Raw genomic sequence first — 17354 nt, forward strand, 5'->3', positions numbered from 1 at the left:
CGATTAGCTTTTCAGAGCATTCACACAAAGTTGGCGCCGGTGGCGACACCTACAACGTGCTGACATGAGGAAAGTTTCCAACCGATTTCTCATACACAAACAGCAGCTGACCGACGTTGCCTGGTGAAACGTTGTTGTGATGCCTCGTGTAAGGATCAGAAATGCGTACCATCACGTTTCCGACTTTGATAAAGGTCGGATTGTAGCCTATCGCGATTGCGGTTTATCGTATAGCGACATTGCTGCTCGCGATGATCGAGATCCAATGACTGTTAGCAGAATATGGAATCGGTGGGACAGGAGGGTAATACGGAACGCCGTGCTAGATCCCAAAGGCCTCGTATCACTAGCAGTCGAGATGACAGGCATCTTATCCGCATGGCTGTAACGGATCGTGCAGCCACGTCTCGATCCCTAAGTCAACAGATGGGGACGTTTCCAAGACAATAACCATCTGCACGAACAGTTCGCCGACGTTTGCAGCAGCATGGACTATCAGATCGGAGATCGTGGCTGCGGTTACCCTTGACGCTGGATCACAGACAGGAGCGCCTGCGATGGTGTACTCAACGACGAACCTGGGTGCACGAATGGCAAAACGTCATTTTTTCGGATGAATCCAGGTTCTATTTACAGCATCATGATGGTCGCATCCGTGTTTGGCGACATCGCGGTGAACGCACATTGGAAGCGTGTATTCGTCATCACCATACTGGCGTATCACCCAGCGTGATGGTATGGGGTGCCATTGGTTACACGTCTCGGTCACCTCTTATTCGCATTGACGGCACTTTTAACAGTGTACCCGTGGCTCTACCCTTCATTCGATCCCTGGGAAACCATACATTTAGCAGTATAATGAACGACCGCATGTTGCAGGTCCTGTACGGTCCTTTCTGGATATAGAAAATGTTCGACTGCTGCCCTGGCCAGCACAATCTCCAGGTCTCTCACCAACTGAAAACGTCTGGTCAATGGTGGCCGAGCAACTGTCTCGTCACAATACGCCAGTCACTACTCGTGACGAACTGTGGTATCGTGTTGAAGCTGCATGGGCAGCTGTACCTGTACACGCCATCCAAGTTCTGTTTGACTCAATGCCTAGGCATATCAAGGCCATTATTACAGCCAGAGGTGGTTGTTCTGGGTACTGATATCTCAGGCTCTTTGCAGCCAAATTGCGTGAAAATGTAATCACATGTCAGTTTGTCCAATGAATACTCGTTTATCATCTGCATTTCTTCTTGGTGTAGCCATTTTAATGACCAGTAGTGTACGTATTTAATCCATGTACAAATCTGTCTAATCAGATTTCAATAACATTTAGTTTGGTCGCTATAAACTTTATAAACATTCCACAATCTAGCCGAACATGACTTCAGACTGTACACCGAGAAACCTTGTCTCTCCGTTACACAAATATCTTTAAGTCTACATCTAGTCCGCAGTTCGTTTAGAAAGCACTCTTACATACGAAATGTGGAAAATAGGCTGTTTTTGGAAACCTAGCTTAAATGAACACCCACACGAAGACAGGCAATTATGAACAGTATGTTGCATCTACCCGTAATACTCTGAACGTTTCTAGCTCCATGAATAAAAGTTATAGAAATATAATTTAAATTAATTTGCACACAGTTGGTTCAAATACGTCAATTGCAAGGTATAAAAAACAATTTTATAATTAAAGAGTTATAACTTCTTGCTGCTGCTCTTGGGACAACCACACATATTAGGAAAATGGATGTATGCATATACGTATACACTGAGGTGACAGAAGATCATGGAATACCTCTGTTTTCCGGGTGTAAAGCAGCGATACGACGTGGCATGGACTCAACAACTCGCTGTAAGTCCCCTGCAGAAATATTGAGCGATGCTGCCCCTATAGCTGTCCATAATTCCGAATGTGTTGTCGATGTAGGATTTTATGCTCGAAAGGAGCTCTCGATCATGTCTCATAAATGTTCGAAAGGATTCATGTTGGATGATCTGCGTGGCCAAATCATTCGCTCGAATTGTCACGAATGTTCTTCAAACCAATCGTGAACAATTATGGTCCAGCGACATGGTGCATTGTCATCCCTAAAAATTCCATGATTGTTTGGGAACATGAAGTCTATGAATGGATGCAAATGGTCTCCAAGTAGCCGAACATAATTGGAGGATCCAGCCCATTCCATTATGGAGCCACCACTAGTTTGCAGAATGCCTTGTTGACGACTTGGGCCCATAGCATCGTGGGATCTACGCCGCACTCTAAACCTACCATCACCTCTTACCAATTGAAATCGGGACTCATCTGACCAGGCCACGGTTTTCCAGTAGTCTAGTGTCCAGCGGACTCCTTGTACAAATGGAGCATAGTGCCATCACCACAGTGCGACTGTGTGTGATAATGTAACTGTTTTGTGTGTTATGTACTTTTAGATTTTTCATACGTGATTTGTACTTGCCATACGCTAAATAAATAAAATAGTGTCCAGCCTATGTGGTCACCAGCCCAGGAGAGGCGCTGCAGGCGATGTCAAGCAGTTAGCAATGGTACTCGCGTCGGTCGTCTGCTTTCATAGAACGGCAGATTTCACCGCACTTTCTTAATGAATATGTTCGTCGTAGATCCCTCATTGATTTCTGCAGTTATTCCATGCAAGTATTGCTTGTCTGCCAGCACTGACAAGTCTACGCAAATGCCGCTGCTCTCGCTCGTTAAGTGAAGACCATTGGCCACTGCGCCGTCTGTGGTGAGAGCCAATGCCTGAAATTTTGGATTCTGTGCACGCTCTTGACACTGCGTATCTTGGAATATTGAATGCCCTAACGATTTCTGAAAAAGGACGTCCCATGTGTCTAATTCTCCAACTTCCATTCCCCGTTCAAAGTCCGTTAATTCTCATAGTGCGGCTGTAAATACATCGTAAACCATTTCACATGAATCACCTGAGTGCAAAAGACAGCTCCGTGAACAAGTTGTCTTTTTATACCTTGTATACGCGATACGGAAATTTGTAAATTTGTGGTAAGGTCTTATAGGATCAAACTGCTGAGTTCATCGGTCCCTAAGCCTACGTAGTACTTAATGTAACTTACGCTAATGACGACACACACATCCATGCCCGAGGGAGGACTCGACCTCCGACAGGGGGGAGGGGGGGGGGGCGACCGTGACAAGACGCCCAAGACCGCGCACCTACGCCGACACTACCGCCATCTGTACATGTGCATATTTCTATCCCACGACTTTGTTGTAACCCCAGTGCATATGTTTGTATGTTCCACATCTTCTCCTAAACTATTAAACTATTGGACCGATTTCAACAAAACGTTGTATACCTATCACTTACTGTCTGAAAACAATCGCAGTGAAGATAAGGAGCACCTACCTACCCAACGTGTTGGGGGGTCGGTGAAATAAGACGTGTAGTCCGCGACACGCAAATGACCAAATTAATTCATCCAATACATAGTTAGTCACTTGGAACATGCTTTAGAGATAATTTCAAACCTTCAAGAAAGTTTTTGTCGCTGACAACCTCCACAAAATGATGAAGGGGGAAAGTTTGTCCCTTGTTATATTGTCGCTGCTCAGGCAGTAAAACTCCTGCATCAGGCATGACGTTTAAAATGATTATTTCTTCGCTGCTAAGTCGATCCGCAATTCATTTCACAGACAGTATTCACATGTGCCGCTGAATGTATCTACAAAATTACATCATTGTGCGACACATGGTTCAGGAGATATGACGTAGTGAACATTGGGCTGAATGGAAACGAAGGTGTAGGGCGAATTTCGCTAGAGATACAGGTGAAATATGTATGAAGTGAATTACATACGTCATGCAAAAGTGCGTATGTGGGCAAAGCCACGGGTAAAATATTCTCCTAAGCCCCTGAATTGTGTTTTTAAACTTGGTACTCTTATTACTCACTATCTGGAAAGAAATACAGTAAGGGTATGAACCAGCAATCTCGCATTGGGATAGGAGTGCTGACGTGGGCAGAGAGAGACTGACAGACAGGAAGACAGACAGAGAGCCAGAGAAGGGGAGGAAGTATTGGACAAACTGAAATGGCGAAAGAGGATATGGACACAGGCGGGAGGACGAATTGGACAGGGAGGGGGGATGAGGAAACTGACAGAGAAATGGAAGGGGAGATAGACAGAGAGAGAGAGGAGAAGTAACTTTAAAGAGAGAGTTGGAAGAAGCTGATGGAGAAAGAGAGGGTGGTGGGGGAAGAGCAAATGGACAGAGAGAGTCACAGGTGGACAGAAAGAGAAGGGACAAGGAGATGGGCTGGAAGACGCTGAAGGTGAACAGAGGAAAGGGAAAGGCTGAAGTGGGCTAATAGATTTGTTACAAAATTACATCGTTGTGCGACACATGGTTCAGGAGATATGACGTAGTGAACATTGGGCTGAATGGAAACGAAGGTGTAGGGCGAATTTCGCTAGAGATACAGGTGAAATATGTATGAAGTGAATTACATACGTCATGCAAAAGTGCGTATGTGGGCAAAGCCACGGGTAAAATATTCTCCTAAGCCCCTGAATTGTGTTTTTAAACTTGGTACTCTTATTACTCACTATCTGGAAAGAAATACAGTAAGGGTATGAACCAGCAATCTCGCATTGGGATAGGAGTGCTGACGTGGGCAGAGAGAGACTGACAGACAGGAAGACAGACAGAGAGCCAGAGAAGGGGAGGAAGTATTGGACAAACTGAAATGGCGAAAGAGGATATGGACACAGGCGGGAGGACGAATTGGACAGGGAGGGGGGATGAGGAAACTGACAGAGAAATGGAAGGGGAGATAGAAAGAGAGAGAGAGGAGAAGTAACTTTAAAGAGAGAGTTGGAAGAAGCTGATGGAGAAAGAGAGGGTGGTGGGGGAAGAGCAAATGGACAGAGAGAGTCACATGAGAGGTGGACAGAAAGAGGAGGGACAAGGAGATGGGCTGGAAGACGCTGAAGATGAACAGAGGAAAGGGAAAGGCTGAAGTGGGCTAATAGATTTGTTATAAACTAATAACTAAACAAAGAATGATCATAAATCCGCAGAGAGACTCAAATTTGTTACGCTTATTTATTGAATTACAGAGACTGAACAAAAATAAGGAGACACCGCGAAAAATGGATGCTGGAACATAAATGCAGATGCAAGCCAAACCTGCAGGTTCCGCTGTTTATTTGATCACGAACGGTTTGTCTGCAATATCCTCAATACGTTGCAGGTGTCAGTCGTCGTTAGAGCAGTGTTCTGTGTAGTTGTGAGTGCATTATGTCGGAGCTAAGTGAATTCGAACGTGGGCAAATTGTGGGTCCTCGTATGGTGAGTGCTAATCAGGGGAGCCAAAATGTTTGGTGTTTCATTGGGCACCGTGCCGAAGATTTTACCGCATTCGAGGAAAGCGAAAACACGTCTTCTTCCTAAGTCACAACGTGGATGAAGCTGTGTGTCGAGTGATTGTGGCAGACGGTTATTGAAGAGGGTTGTGACGAACAATACGAGAACGACAGCTGCAAAAGTCACTGCACAACTGAATTTAGGTCTTACGAATACTGTCAGCACTAAAACAATACGAAATGGCTCCATAATCAGGAAACTGCAGAGCAAGTAGGAATTACAAAACAACTCGTCTGTGATGTCAATGCCCGTAACAGAAAAACGTGGCGCCGAAGCCATGAAACCTGGACGATGGAGCAATGGAAGAAAGTAATTTGATCATATGAGTAGTGTTACACACTTTCAAACCTCTGGCCGAGTTTACGTCCCAAGTCCTAACCATGACGCCGGTTCGGTGATGATTTGGCCAGTTATATCGTTGTACTCCATGGACCTCATGGTTACTCTGCAAAGTCGCAATACTGTCAAGAGTTATGTGACCGTTTTGGTTGATGAGGTCCATCCCACAATACAACGTTTGTACCGTAATAGCGATGCTGTGTTCCAAAGCGACGTGACCTCTGTTCACACAGCAGACATCGTCCACGACTGGTTTTGTGAGCATTACGATGACTTGTTGCAGCTACCCTAGGCCACCAGAGTCACCAGACCTCTATATTATTTAACCTTTGTCGCCTTCTTTAGAGAGAAGGGTGCTTGGTCGCCATCGACTTCTAAAGTATCCCATTAGGGGTAAAGCGTGCACAAGAAGAGAAATACGCCCGGGTAGCCAGAAACAACAGAACATTATTACTACAGAGAAATATATAAGAACGTGGGCAACAGAAAACAGTTTCATGATGAAGGCAACGTAAAGATCATCCTGATCTTATGAAAGAAACTCGTAAATACGACAGAGTTCTTGAAAGCGCAAACTGAGCACCTAGCGTGTCACTATTGATAATCAATGCTGTAGGCAGGGTCGGTGTAGACTGCACTAATAATATCCAAGGTCCCGATAACATACGCTGTACTTGGAGGAATAAGATCGCGGCACTTCCGAAGTAGAACGTCGATGTCCAGGCACGGGCTCGCACTGGCTAGCGAAGGCTGGGTGGTGTTCTATGAAGACCGCGCGGTGGAGGAACACAGGGCAGTTGTCTGGTGTCCCGTGGCTCGCGGATGTAAGCTAGTCCCGGCCTTATTCAGCGCCCTCAATACTGTGCGTCAATGATGGGGCCGCGCTGACTTGCAGGCAACCCGCAGCACTCTGTAGTGTGACGTGTAGCTGGGCCATGAGGCGCCATCAATACGCTACACACCTGTCACCGTTACCTGAACTTTCCACTGTTTTGCAGGAAGAATGGTATAAGATCTCTTTAAAACCATACAGGACCTGTATTTATCAATTCTGAGGCGAAATGGACGTTACTTTAATGTCAACACTTTCTCTACACTATATTAGGTATGATAATGTGTAGTGTTTTCGGTATTTTCATATTTTGTCCATCTCCTGTTAATATTCTATTCACTTATGACAATGCTTGACCAAAAAAGTGAAGCACCCACAAGGAAGAGGGGGGGGGGGGGAGGAGGGGAAAACTTCACAGGTTGAGAGGCTATGTGATTTTATTTCAGTGATCACAGTATCGAGTGAAATTTACAAAGAACTGGGCAGTACGAGACGACATATCAATACGACGCTGCAGAACCTCTGGCATGGATTCATGCACTGAATCGATTGCGAAGGGTGCCACACAGCCATTGTACCTTCTCCTGAGGCAAACTGGCACACAAATGTTACAATTGATCCATTATATTCTTGATACTAGCCCAGGGTAGAGTTGACGACCGAGCTGGTCCCACAGATGTTCTGTCGGGGACAGATCTGGGGATCTTGACAGCCACGGGAGTACCTCATCAGCACGCAGACAGTTAACAGAGATGCGTACCATATGCGGACTTGGATTGTGTTGAAAAATGGCTCGACTATATACTGTCGCATGAGAGCTAACACATGAGGAAGCAGGATGTCCTTGACTGACCGTTGTGCCGTCAGCGTTCCTCCAGTCACTACCTACCACAACCTGAAGTCATACAAGATGGCTGCCCACACCATGACACCAGAAGCAGTGCCGACCTCCAAATATTGGAAGAATGAGAACTCTCTGTAGGTAGCCGCTATACTCGCCGATGATGGTCATCCGGGGTATGGAAGAATCGTGTTTCATCACTGGGCAAACGCGACGTTATTCATCAGCAGTTCATGCTCGCCCGTCACTGTGTAACGATGCTATATTCTTGAACGTTACTTAAATTACCTTAACTTGGCCTGGAGTTTATTTGATGGGTAAAAATAACAGTTTCTAACTTCATAAAATTTATTGACAACTGAGCTGCATACTCGTCACGTTAACAAAGCACTGACTGACATACTTCACTGATCTCTTTGACTGACAGAACAACAACTCAGCAACTAACTCCCAAAAACTGACCTGCTGGCAGCAACGCGGCTTTGCTTTGTATAGAATTTTAATAATGAATTACAAAAAAAATCCATTATTAAATTTGTACAAATTCAATGTTACACATAAAATTTACAAAACGTAAAGAAACTGATGTTACAGCTGAATAAGGTAAAAAATACAATATTAATTGATGTAATTCCTATAGCATCATCACTATTTTTAAATATGAAAATCGATCTGAACTTTAATTACAATAATGTCTCTTGTATTATTTTAGTTACGTAATTAATTACAGTTTGGATTTTGTTACTAACATTCAATGACATTACAAATCTTGTACTTTATCCGACTGCATACGAGAAAGTTAAAAATAACGCCTCAAATTCTGAAAATCGGAAAATTGTGTGATGTAGGAAAATTGAAGAGTTAATTATAAATGCAGTTACAAAGAATATTAATTACAGAGGAGGACATAAAAATAGATAACAAATGAAAATACATCGCTTGGTAATAACTTTTAAGCTGTTTCTAAAGATAAAGATGTTTTCTGTGTTTACTCGTTATTCAGTTCTAATTGTGGTAATTAGAGGCGCCAGCATTTCCACGGCCTTTTTACATTTGTTCTAAATATCTGTTACTTCAAATTCGCAACTAGGGTTTTAATTTTGTTAAAGACAACAATCCCATGACAATCATGATAATATACGTTTTTCCAGAACTTTCTCTATGCTTTCACAATGAATATCAAGTGTTTTAACAAATTGGACAGAATGATATATATAAAGACACACATACAAGGCCTTTGGGAGCACTAAAAAAAAGGTAGTTCAGACATTTCATTAGAGTTTTGGGGAAGGCTGTATCGTTATAACGGGACACGTCTAACCGCAGGCGTTTGTACTGTGATGTTAACAAGAGCCTACGTGCACAATCCCCCAGTGCGGTTGCTGATACTCTCCCACCAACAGTGCTGTATGATACTGAACATTGCAGGAAGTCCATTACTTGTCCTTGGAAGGCAGGCGCAAATGTGGTGCAGTGACAATGTGCTTGGTGGACAACATGGCGATCGATCCTTCTGGTTGTCAGACATGGTCGATAGAAAGCTTGACGACGAGTATGCCTCTCCTCAAGTTCACATGCATTCGAACATCGAGCCACTGTCACACCGAATATCCGAGAAATCTGGATATTGAATGATTGTACCAGCCGGCAGAATGAAGGTTCACAGTGAGACCTCTTTCAAACTCTGTTACGTTCTGATAACGCTCTCTCACACAAAGACGTGACATCTGTGTCCTACACTGTGGTCAGCATCTAACGCTGTTCACGCCCGATATATACCTTACCATGCCTGGCAACAACATTAAACGCAAACAAGACTAGTTCACTACGGTGGCCGTTCTATCTGTCACCAGATAACTGCAACTGTAAGTATTTACATGCTCTCTTTCAAATTCTGAAGGTGGCAGGGGTAAAATATAGGGAGCGAAAGGCTATTTACAATTTGTATAGAGACCAAATGGCAGTTATAAGAGTCGAGGGGCATGAAAGGGAAGCAGTGGTTGGGAAGGGAGTGAGACAGCACTGTAGCCTTTCCCCGATTTATTCAATCTGTATATTGAGCAAGCAGTGAAGGAAACAAAAGAAAAATTCGGAGTAGGTATTAAAATTCATGGAGAAGAAATAAAAAATTTGAGGTTTGCCGATGACATTGTAATTCTGTCAGAGACAGCAAAGGACTTGGAAGAGCAGTTGAACGGAATGGATAGTGTCTTGAAAGGAGGATATAAGATGAACATCAACAAAAGCAAAACAAGGATAATGGAATGTACTCGAATTAAGTTGGGTAATGCAGATGGAATTAGATTAGGAAATGAGACACTTAAAGTAGTAAAGGAGTTTTGCTATTTGGGGAGCAAAATAAGTGATGATGGTCGAAGTAGAGAGGATATAAAATGTAGACTGGCAATGGCAAGGAAAGCGTTTCTGAAGAAGAGAAATTTGTTAACATCGAGTATAGATTTAAGTGTCAGGAAGTCGTTTCTGAAAGTATTTGTATGGAGTGTAGCCATGTATGGAAGTGAAACATGGATGATAAATAGTTTGAACAAGAAGAGAATAGAAGCTTTCGAAATGTGGTGCTACAGAAGAATACTGAAGATTAGATGCGTAGATCACATAACTAATGAGGAGGTATTGAATAGAATTGGGGTGAAGAGTAGTTTGTGGCACAACTTGACTAGAAGAAGGGGTCGGTTGGTAGGACATGTTCTGAGGCATCAAGGGATCACCAATTTAGTGTTGGAGGGCAGCGTGGAGGGTAAAAGTCGTAGAGGGAGACCAAGAGATGAATACACTAAGCAGATTCAGAAGGATGAAGGTTGCGGTAGGTACTGGGAGATGAAGAAGCTTGCACAGGATAGAGTAGCATGGAGAGCTGCATCAAACCAGTCTCAGGACTGAAGACCACAACAACAACAAGCATTTACATACCCGCCGATGTGTGTAGGTGTACGAAGTTACGTTGACGTCTGACTACGTCTTCTTAGTGCACTTCTTTGTCAGGCGGTGTATTTTGTAAATCACAGAGAACAATGCGTTATCTGAAGCACACTGTATATCCCTTGCGACTGGGTAAGCCACGGTCGCCCACCAGCTCAATTCCCCAGTTGTGCTACTGCAACACACTCACCGGGAAGACCTCTAGTAGCAGTGTTAGGAGACCATCCGTGGGAACATCCGTGACAATGGAAGTCTGAGTGGAGGCTGGCTCAGACTGGCTAATGGTTTCAGAGCCACGAGAAGGGTTTCCAACCAAATAAACTGATTAGACTTTCAGTTTGAACTAATACAGAAAGTTGTTTTTAATTATTCAAGCAATATAGCCAAATAATTGAAACAGGCGCACGAAAGTCTCCGCTGAGAAAGGAGGAAGAATTCAATAAATAAATAAATAAAATTATTAAGCCGACTGCTCCCGATAAGCAAGAAGTCAGAGCACGAGCACCTCCCCTGTAAAAATTTTCGGTTCTCACCACATACGAGAATTCATTATACTGCGTGGTCAGCATGTCTGATATGTTTGCACCGATATATCACCCCATTACATCTTTACTGATATCACCCTCACTCATCCATTCGTTTCCTATCAGCTCACTTCATTCATTTCATATGGTTTTTAGGGACTCATAGTTTTAATGCTTAGTACATCGTCCTTACGAAATGGCATCCTTTTTCATTTGTCTTTCACCTCTTACCTCCCGATAAAAGTTTCTTTCTCGAATTTCAGACACTACGAATTTGACACAGGCTGCAAAACGTAAAGTATCAGTAGTGAATATTAAGGATAACAGTCTGATTACCGCAGACTGCTGTTGCATTATGTTTTTCTTGTGCAGCCTCTTGATTGTCAACCTTGTGCAGGCTTGTGCGTCGAGGTGAGCAACAAGCTGGACTTTTGGGAGGAAGAGGAGACGGACACGCACGAGAACGAAGTGGAGCATCGTCCCCCGCCGCTGACCGTCGTCGACGTGCACGTCGTCGTGGCTAACGGCAGCGCCGGCAGCACCGAGAAGCACCGAGACGTGCCCGTCTACGTGCCCGTGGAACTCGTCACTCCCAAGCCAGCCACCTCCCGCCCGGTAAGTTGTCTCGGCACGTCGCATACCTATGAATCTTTGACTACGAATTTTATTTCGAAAACAATAACGAATGTCTTAGTCGGAAGTAACAATAAGAAAATAATATTTGCCGCCAGGTAAGGCACAACGAGTTGTGACTCCACAAAACATTGCAGCAGTTGAAGCCATAGTGAAGGAAAACCGCTGAGTGACACTCAATGACACTGCAGCATGTTTACAGATTAGTCATGGGTCAGCACACCACACTGTGCATGATGTGCTCCTGTTTCACAAAGTGTCTGCAAGATGGGTGCCACGGCAGCTAACTCCTGAAATGAGAGAACGACGTGTCGATGCTTTGTGAAGAACTTTTTCGGCGCTTTGAACGAGAAGGTGGTGGCGTCCTTGGAAGAATCGTTACTGGGGACGAAACCTGGGTTCACTTCCACCAACCGGAAACGAAGAGAGCGAGCAAGGAATGGCGTCATTCCTCATCGCCAAAACGAAAGAAGTTTCTAACACAATCATCAGCAGGGAAGGTTATGCTGACTCTCTTTTGGGACGAAAAAGGCGTCATTTTGGAGCATTACATGCCTAGAGGGACCACTGTCACCAGTCCATCATACACAGATCCCCTAAAAAATCATTTTCTGCCTGAAATCAAATCAAAGCGACGTGGATTGCTGTCAGCAGGTGTCCTTTTGCAACATGACAATGCAAGGTGCCACACTGCCCGTACAACAGTTGCAACAATCGCAGACCTGCAGTTTGAGTGTCTTCCTCATCCACCATGCTCACCAGATCTTGCCCCAAGTGATTTCCATATGTTTGGACCACTGACAGACACAATGGGAAGAAAGAAGTTCCGTTCTGATGAAGAGGTAAGCCACGCAGTGCATGAGTGGTTGCGCGGACTACCAAAAGAATTTTTTTCTAAAGGAATTTATGCACTTTGTAAGCGCTGGAGGACTTGCATTGAGCGTGGGGGAGATAATGGTGATACAGCTTTGTACGACTGCTGCTGCTTAAATAATATATAAAAAATATTTAAGGTTTTCATTTGACTAACCCCCGTACAAAACATAGGCTTGCTCCCCCAGCGCTGGATCCCCGGTGCTGTGTGTGGATTGGCTACCAGGCCAACAGAACAGTCAAGAGGAGAGATTCTATAAGTAGAGGATAGTTCGATTGGTTTTTACGATTGTGAGCGTCTTTTTTTCTAATTCGGGTCCCGTTCGGAGGCTTGGTGGAAAGTCATTGCGATTCTTTGCCCCGTCGTCTTGTGGTGCTTCTCTGATGGAGAGCTTCAGGTCTTTCCTAGTAGATAAGACTTGGGGTCAGCAACTTGTGGTGGGCTAACAGCCAGTTATAACTTCCAACTGTACCGCCAGTGGGACTGCATATCATGTCGGACACATCGCGTGACATGAGAGTGAACTTATTCGTCCCGAGTCGGCTGTCTGACGTTTGACAATTCGAGCACGCACCGTCGTGCCTCTGAGTCAAAATGGTTTGGCTAGACCAGCGCACGGGTGCACCTTATACTGAAATCTGACGCCATTTCAGGGCTGTGATAGGAAAGTTTCCCGCGTTCTAATAATCAGAACGCCAGTCCACGTAGTTTGCAAATTTTCGTGTACGCGTCAGAACATTACATCTGCTGCAGCGCTCCGCTCCTCGCCCACAATGAGCCGCTTTCTGCTGCGTAAAGTATGACTGCACCAGGGTATGGTTGTTAAATGATATTCACAGCTCGCTGTTCTCCCGTGAATCGTAGTTTGTGGTGCACTTGGTCGTAGTTGATTCTATTTGAATAGAATGGGGAATCATAGTGGATTTATGTAAACAAAGTCAGATTGTGAAAATTCCTGACAGATTAAAACTGTGTGTCGGACCGAGACTCGAAATCGGAACCTTTACATTTCAAGGGCAAGTGTTCTACTAACTGAGCTACCCAAGTACGACTCATGCCCCGTCCTCAAAGCTTTACTTCTGCCAGTACCTCGTCTCCTACCTTACAGACTTTACAGAAGTTCTCCTGCGAACCTCGCAGAAGTAGCACTCCTGAAAGAAAGGATATTGTGGAGACATGGCTTAGCCACAGCCTCGGGGATGTTTCCAGAATGAGATTTTCACTCTGCAGCGGAGTATGCGCTGATATGAAACTTCCTGGCAGATTAAAACTGGAGAGCTTCTGTAAAGTCTGGAAGGTAGGAGACGAGGTACTGGCAGAAGTACAGTTGTGAGGACGGGGCGTGAGTCGCGCCTGGGGAACTCAACTGGTAGAGCACTTGCTCGCGTAAGGCAAAGGTCCTGAGTTCGAGTCTCGCTCCGGAACACACTTTTAATCTACTAGGAAGTTTCATATCAGTGTTCACTCCGCCGCAGAGTGAAAATCTCATTCTGGAAAGTCAGATTGTGTTATAAAAGGGATTTATTCAGGGAAGGATTTGTATAGTTTCCACCCCAATGACTGCTTTGCCAATCAAAAACCATCTCTTTTCTGATTTGTTTTTGTCTTTTTTTTAAGATTTATCAGCTCGTTGTAGCTATATAAGGATGAATAAAAACTTGTCTTTGTAAACTTAAATAGGCCACTGTTCTCATTCAAACTCCCTCAACTGCCCAATGTTTTTATTTTTTTGTGGTAATACATGGATGCACCTGCAATTCAAGTTTCAATTTTGTTAAATTAGTTAATCTGATTATTAATTTGAGTTATGAACGTGACCGCAGATATAGGCAACGGAAGTGCCACGAGTTAATTCATTCTTTGAAAAATTAAGCTGATTCGTGTGTTACATTGCTGATTACGTTTACATATACTCATAGCTTGGCGTCTTCTTTGCATTCATAAACATTTTATTGTACCTGTTATTACTTTTCTATTGTAATAAAAAAGAACAACTCGGCTAAGACAAGAACAGACAGAATTCATGTATCAAGCGACAGGGACCGCCAAGAATTGCGGAGATTGGTTCTAAAAAAATCGGATGAAATCACGGAAGGAATCACTCGTGCATCCCCGAGTGACACTAGCATTACTGTGCGATGGGAGTTACAAAGTATGGCGTACAATGGTCGAGCACTCTTCATGAGCCACGTTCTTCTGTTGTCAATGATAAGCGAACTTTGAGGTGGAGTAAACAACGACGTCATTGGACAGTCGATGATGGAAACGAGTGATTCGTCGGGATGAAGCGTGCTGTACCCAGTGGCAACTCGATGGAGGTGTTTGGATCTGGCGAATGTTAACTTCCATCACGTGTAGTGCCAAGAGTGAAGTACAGACGAGCTGGCTTTACTGTACGGAACCTGTTTTCCGTGGTTAGGGTGTGGTCTCCTTAATTCTCTTAAAAAAACGCTAACTGCGAAACAAGATGAACACATTTTACAGACCGTGTACTGCGTAAAGTAGAGAAACAGTTGAGAGACGATAACTGTATCAGCATGACAATGAACCTTGTGGTAAGGCAGCAAATATGAGGCAATTGTTTGTGGACAACAACTTTCCAGAAATCGTCTGGACCGCTCAAGGTCCCGATTTCGAATGAGTTAGAACGTCGATTTCTCTCCAGACCGCAGCGTCCAACATCTCTACCTTCTCTGGTTTCGGCTCTTGAGGAAGAAAGAGCTGCCATTCTTCCACAGAGATTCAGACACATGATTGAAAGATCCCCCAGCAGAACTGAAGCCGTCATAAAGGTGGAGGGTGGACACATCCCATATTAATTTCCACTATTAGCCGTCCAGATTCTCTTGATTAGATAGAGTAGGAAATCGTCAAGTCGAAGAAGTCTTCCACGGCTTCAACCACGAATTTGAAAGAAGAATTATTGGGCACAGACACGAGAAAAAGAGGCAGGAGGACCACTATCGGCAGGAGGAAAGTTACGCAGTTCTATTCATTTGCTGGAGGTGGCAAGCTCGTGGCGAACGCGGGCCAGATCACAAAGATGCAGACGTAATGGTACAGCCCGCAGGTCTTCCACGTAAGCGATCATTCCTTTTAGTGCTCACTGCACTTATGTTATAGAGAAAAACCAATTATAGTACTGCAATTAGCCAAAGTGGTAGAAGGTAAATGTCTATTGGTTCAAATGGCTCTGGGTACTATGGGACTTAACTTCTGTGGTCATCAGTCCCCTAGAATCTAGAACTACTTAAACCTAACTAACCTAAGGACATCACACACATCCATGCCCGAGGCAGGATTCGAACCTGCGACCGTAGCGGTCGCTTAGTTCCCGACTGAAGCGCCTAGAACCGCTCGGCCACTCCGGCCGGCTTAAATGTCAATTATTTACATAATCGCCATCACGGTCTGTGTTAATAAAACTTCTCCTAGCTTCAGTTCTGGAACGTACTTCGGCACATACACTGCATTGGTGTAGGTGCGATTAAGGTGTGTACAGGGTAAGGACCCCTATTTCAAAATGATGTTCTTTCTCTCAAAGGCCACCCTCAAACAACTCGTAAACATTCTTCGTGCACAGGAAGTGAATCATCCATAAGGAAACATTCTATTACCACGTAGACACTGAACCTTATACGAGGGCCGTTCAGAAAGTAACCTCCGGTTGATTTAAAAAAATACACCAAGTTAAATAAAAATATTTTAATATATGCATCATACAACTACATCTTTGCACAATTTTTCTACATAGTCTCCATAGCGATTGAGGCACTTATCGTATCTCTTCACAAGCTTTGAAATTCCTTCTGCATAAATATCACCCGCTTGTGCCTGGAGCCAGCCTGTGACCGCATCTTTGAGCTCTTCGTCGTCATCAAACCGCTGTGACCCGAGCCATTTCTTCAAATGCATGAAGAGGTGATAATCACTTGGCGCCAGGTCTGGGCTGTAAGGTGGATGGTTGATAACGTCCCACTTGAAGGACTCAAGAAGGGCCGTTGTTCTGCGAGCAGAGTGAGGACGGGCGTTATCGTGCAAAAAAACGATACCGGAAGTCAGCATACCACGGCGTTTGTTCTGTATAGCCCGTCGTAACTTTTTTATTGTTTCACAGTACACGTCTTGATAATGGTCGTACCACGTTCCGTGAATTCAACCAACAACACCCCTTTGGCATCCCAAAACACCGTTGCCATCAGTTTTCTGGCAGAAAAATCTTGCGAGGCTTTTCTTGGTTTGGTAGGCGAATTTGAATGTGCCCACATCTTTGATTGTTCTTTTGTCTCAGGGTTCACGTACTTAATCCAGATTTCGTCACCGGTCACGATTCTGTTTAACAATGGTTCTCCTTCGTCCTCATAACGTGACAGAAAGTCTAATGCAGAGGCCATTCTTTGAGTTTTGTGGTGGTCGGTATGAATTTTGGGCACCCATCGTGCACAGAACTTAAGGTAACCCAATCTTGCTGTCACTATCTCGTGCAAGAGAGTCTTAGAAATCTGTGGAAAACCAGTAGACAACTCCGACATTGAGAAACGTCGATTTTCACGAACTTTTGCATCAACTGTCTGAACGATTTCGTCAGTCACCAATGATGGTCTACCACTCCTCTCTTCATCATGAACGTTTTCTCGTCCACTTTTAAATAAACGTACCCATTCACGGACAACTCCTTCACTCATAGCTCTTGGTCTGTACACGGCACAAAGCTCACGATGAATAGCTGCTGCAGAATATCCTTTGGCTGTAAAAAACCTTATGACAGCACGCACTTCACATTTGGCGGGGTTTTCTATTGCAGCACACATTTCAAACTGCCACAAAAACTAAACTAGCGCAGATACGACGTTCACTCGACCACGGCTTGATGCCGACTGACCTGTTGAGTGCGTGAACGTACAGATGGCGTCGCTACTCCCCCCACAACCCGCACTGTGACCAATCGGAGGTTACTTTCTGAACC

General features: G+C 44.3%; 1 protein-coding gene across 3 annotated transcripts in view; it reads left to right on the forward strand.

Annotated features, from left to right (window-relative positions):
* Window positions 1-17354, forward strand: part of LOC126457515 (uncharacterized) — a 76364-nt gene that overhangs the window by 18417 nt on the left and 40593 nt on the right. For all 3 annotated transcript variants that reach the window (XM_050093863.1, XM_050093854.1, XM_050093872.1), the window contains exon 2: window positions 11279-11496. In XM_050093863.1, coding sequence (XP_049949820.1) covers window positions 11279-11496 — 218 coding nt within the window. The remainder of the gene's footprint in view (window positions 1-11278; window positions 11497-17354) is intronic.

The sequence above is a fragment of the Schistocerca serialis genome, chromosome 1 (genome assembly GCF_023864345.2).
Source record: "Schistocerca serialis cubense isolate TAMUIC-IGC-003099 chromosome 1, iqSchSeri2.2, whole genome shotgun sequence".
Taxonomy (NCBI): Eukaryota; Metazoa; Arthropoda; class Insecta; order Orthoptera; family Acrididae; genus Schistocerca; species Schistocerca serialis.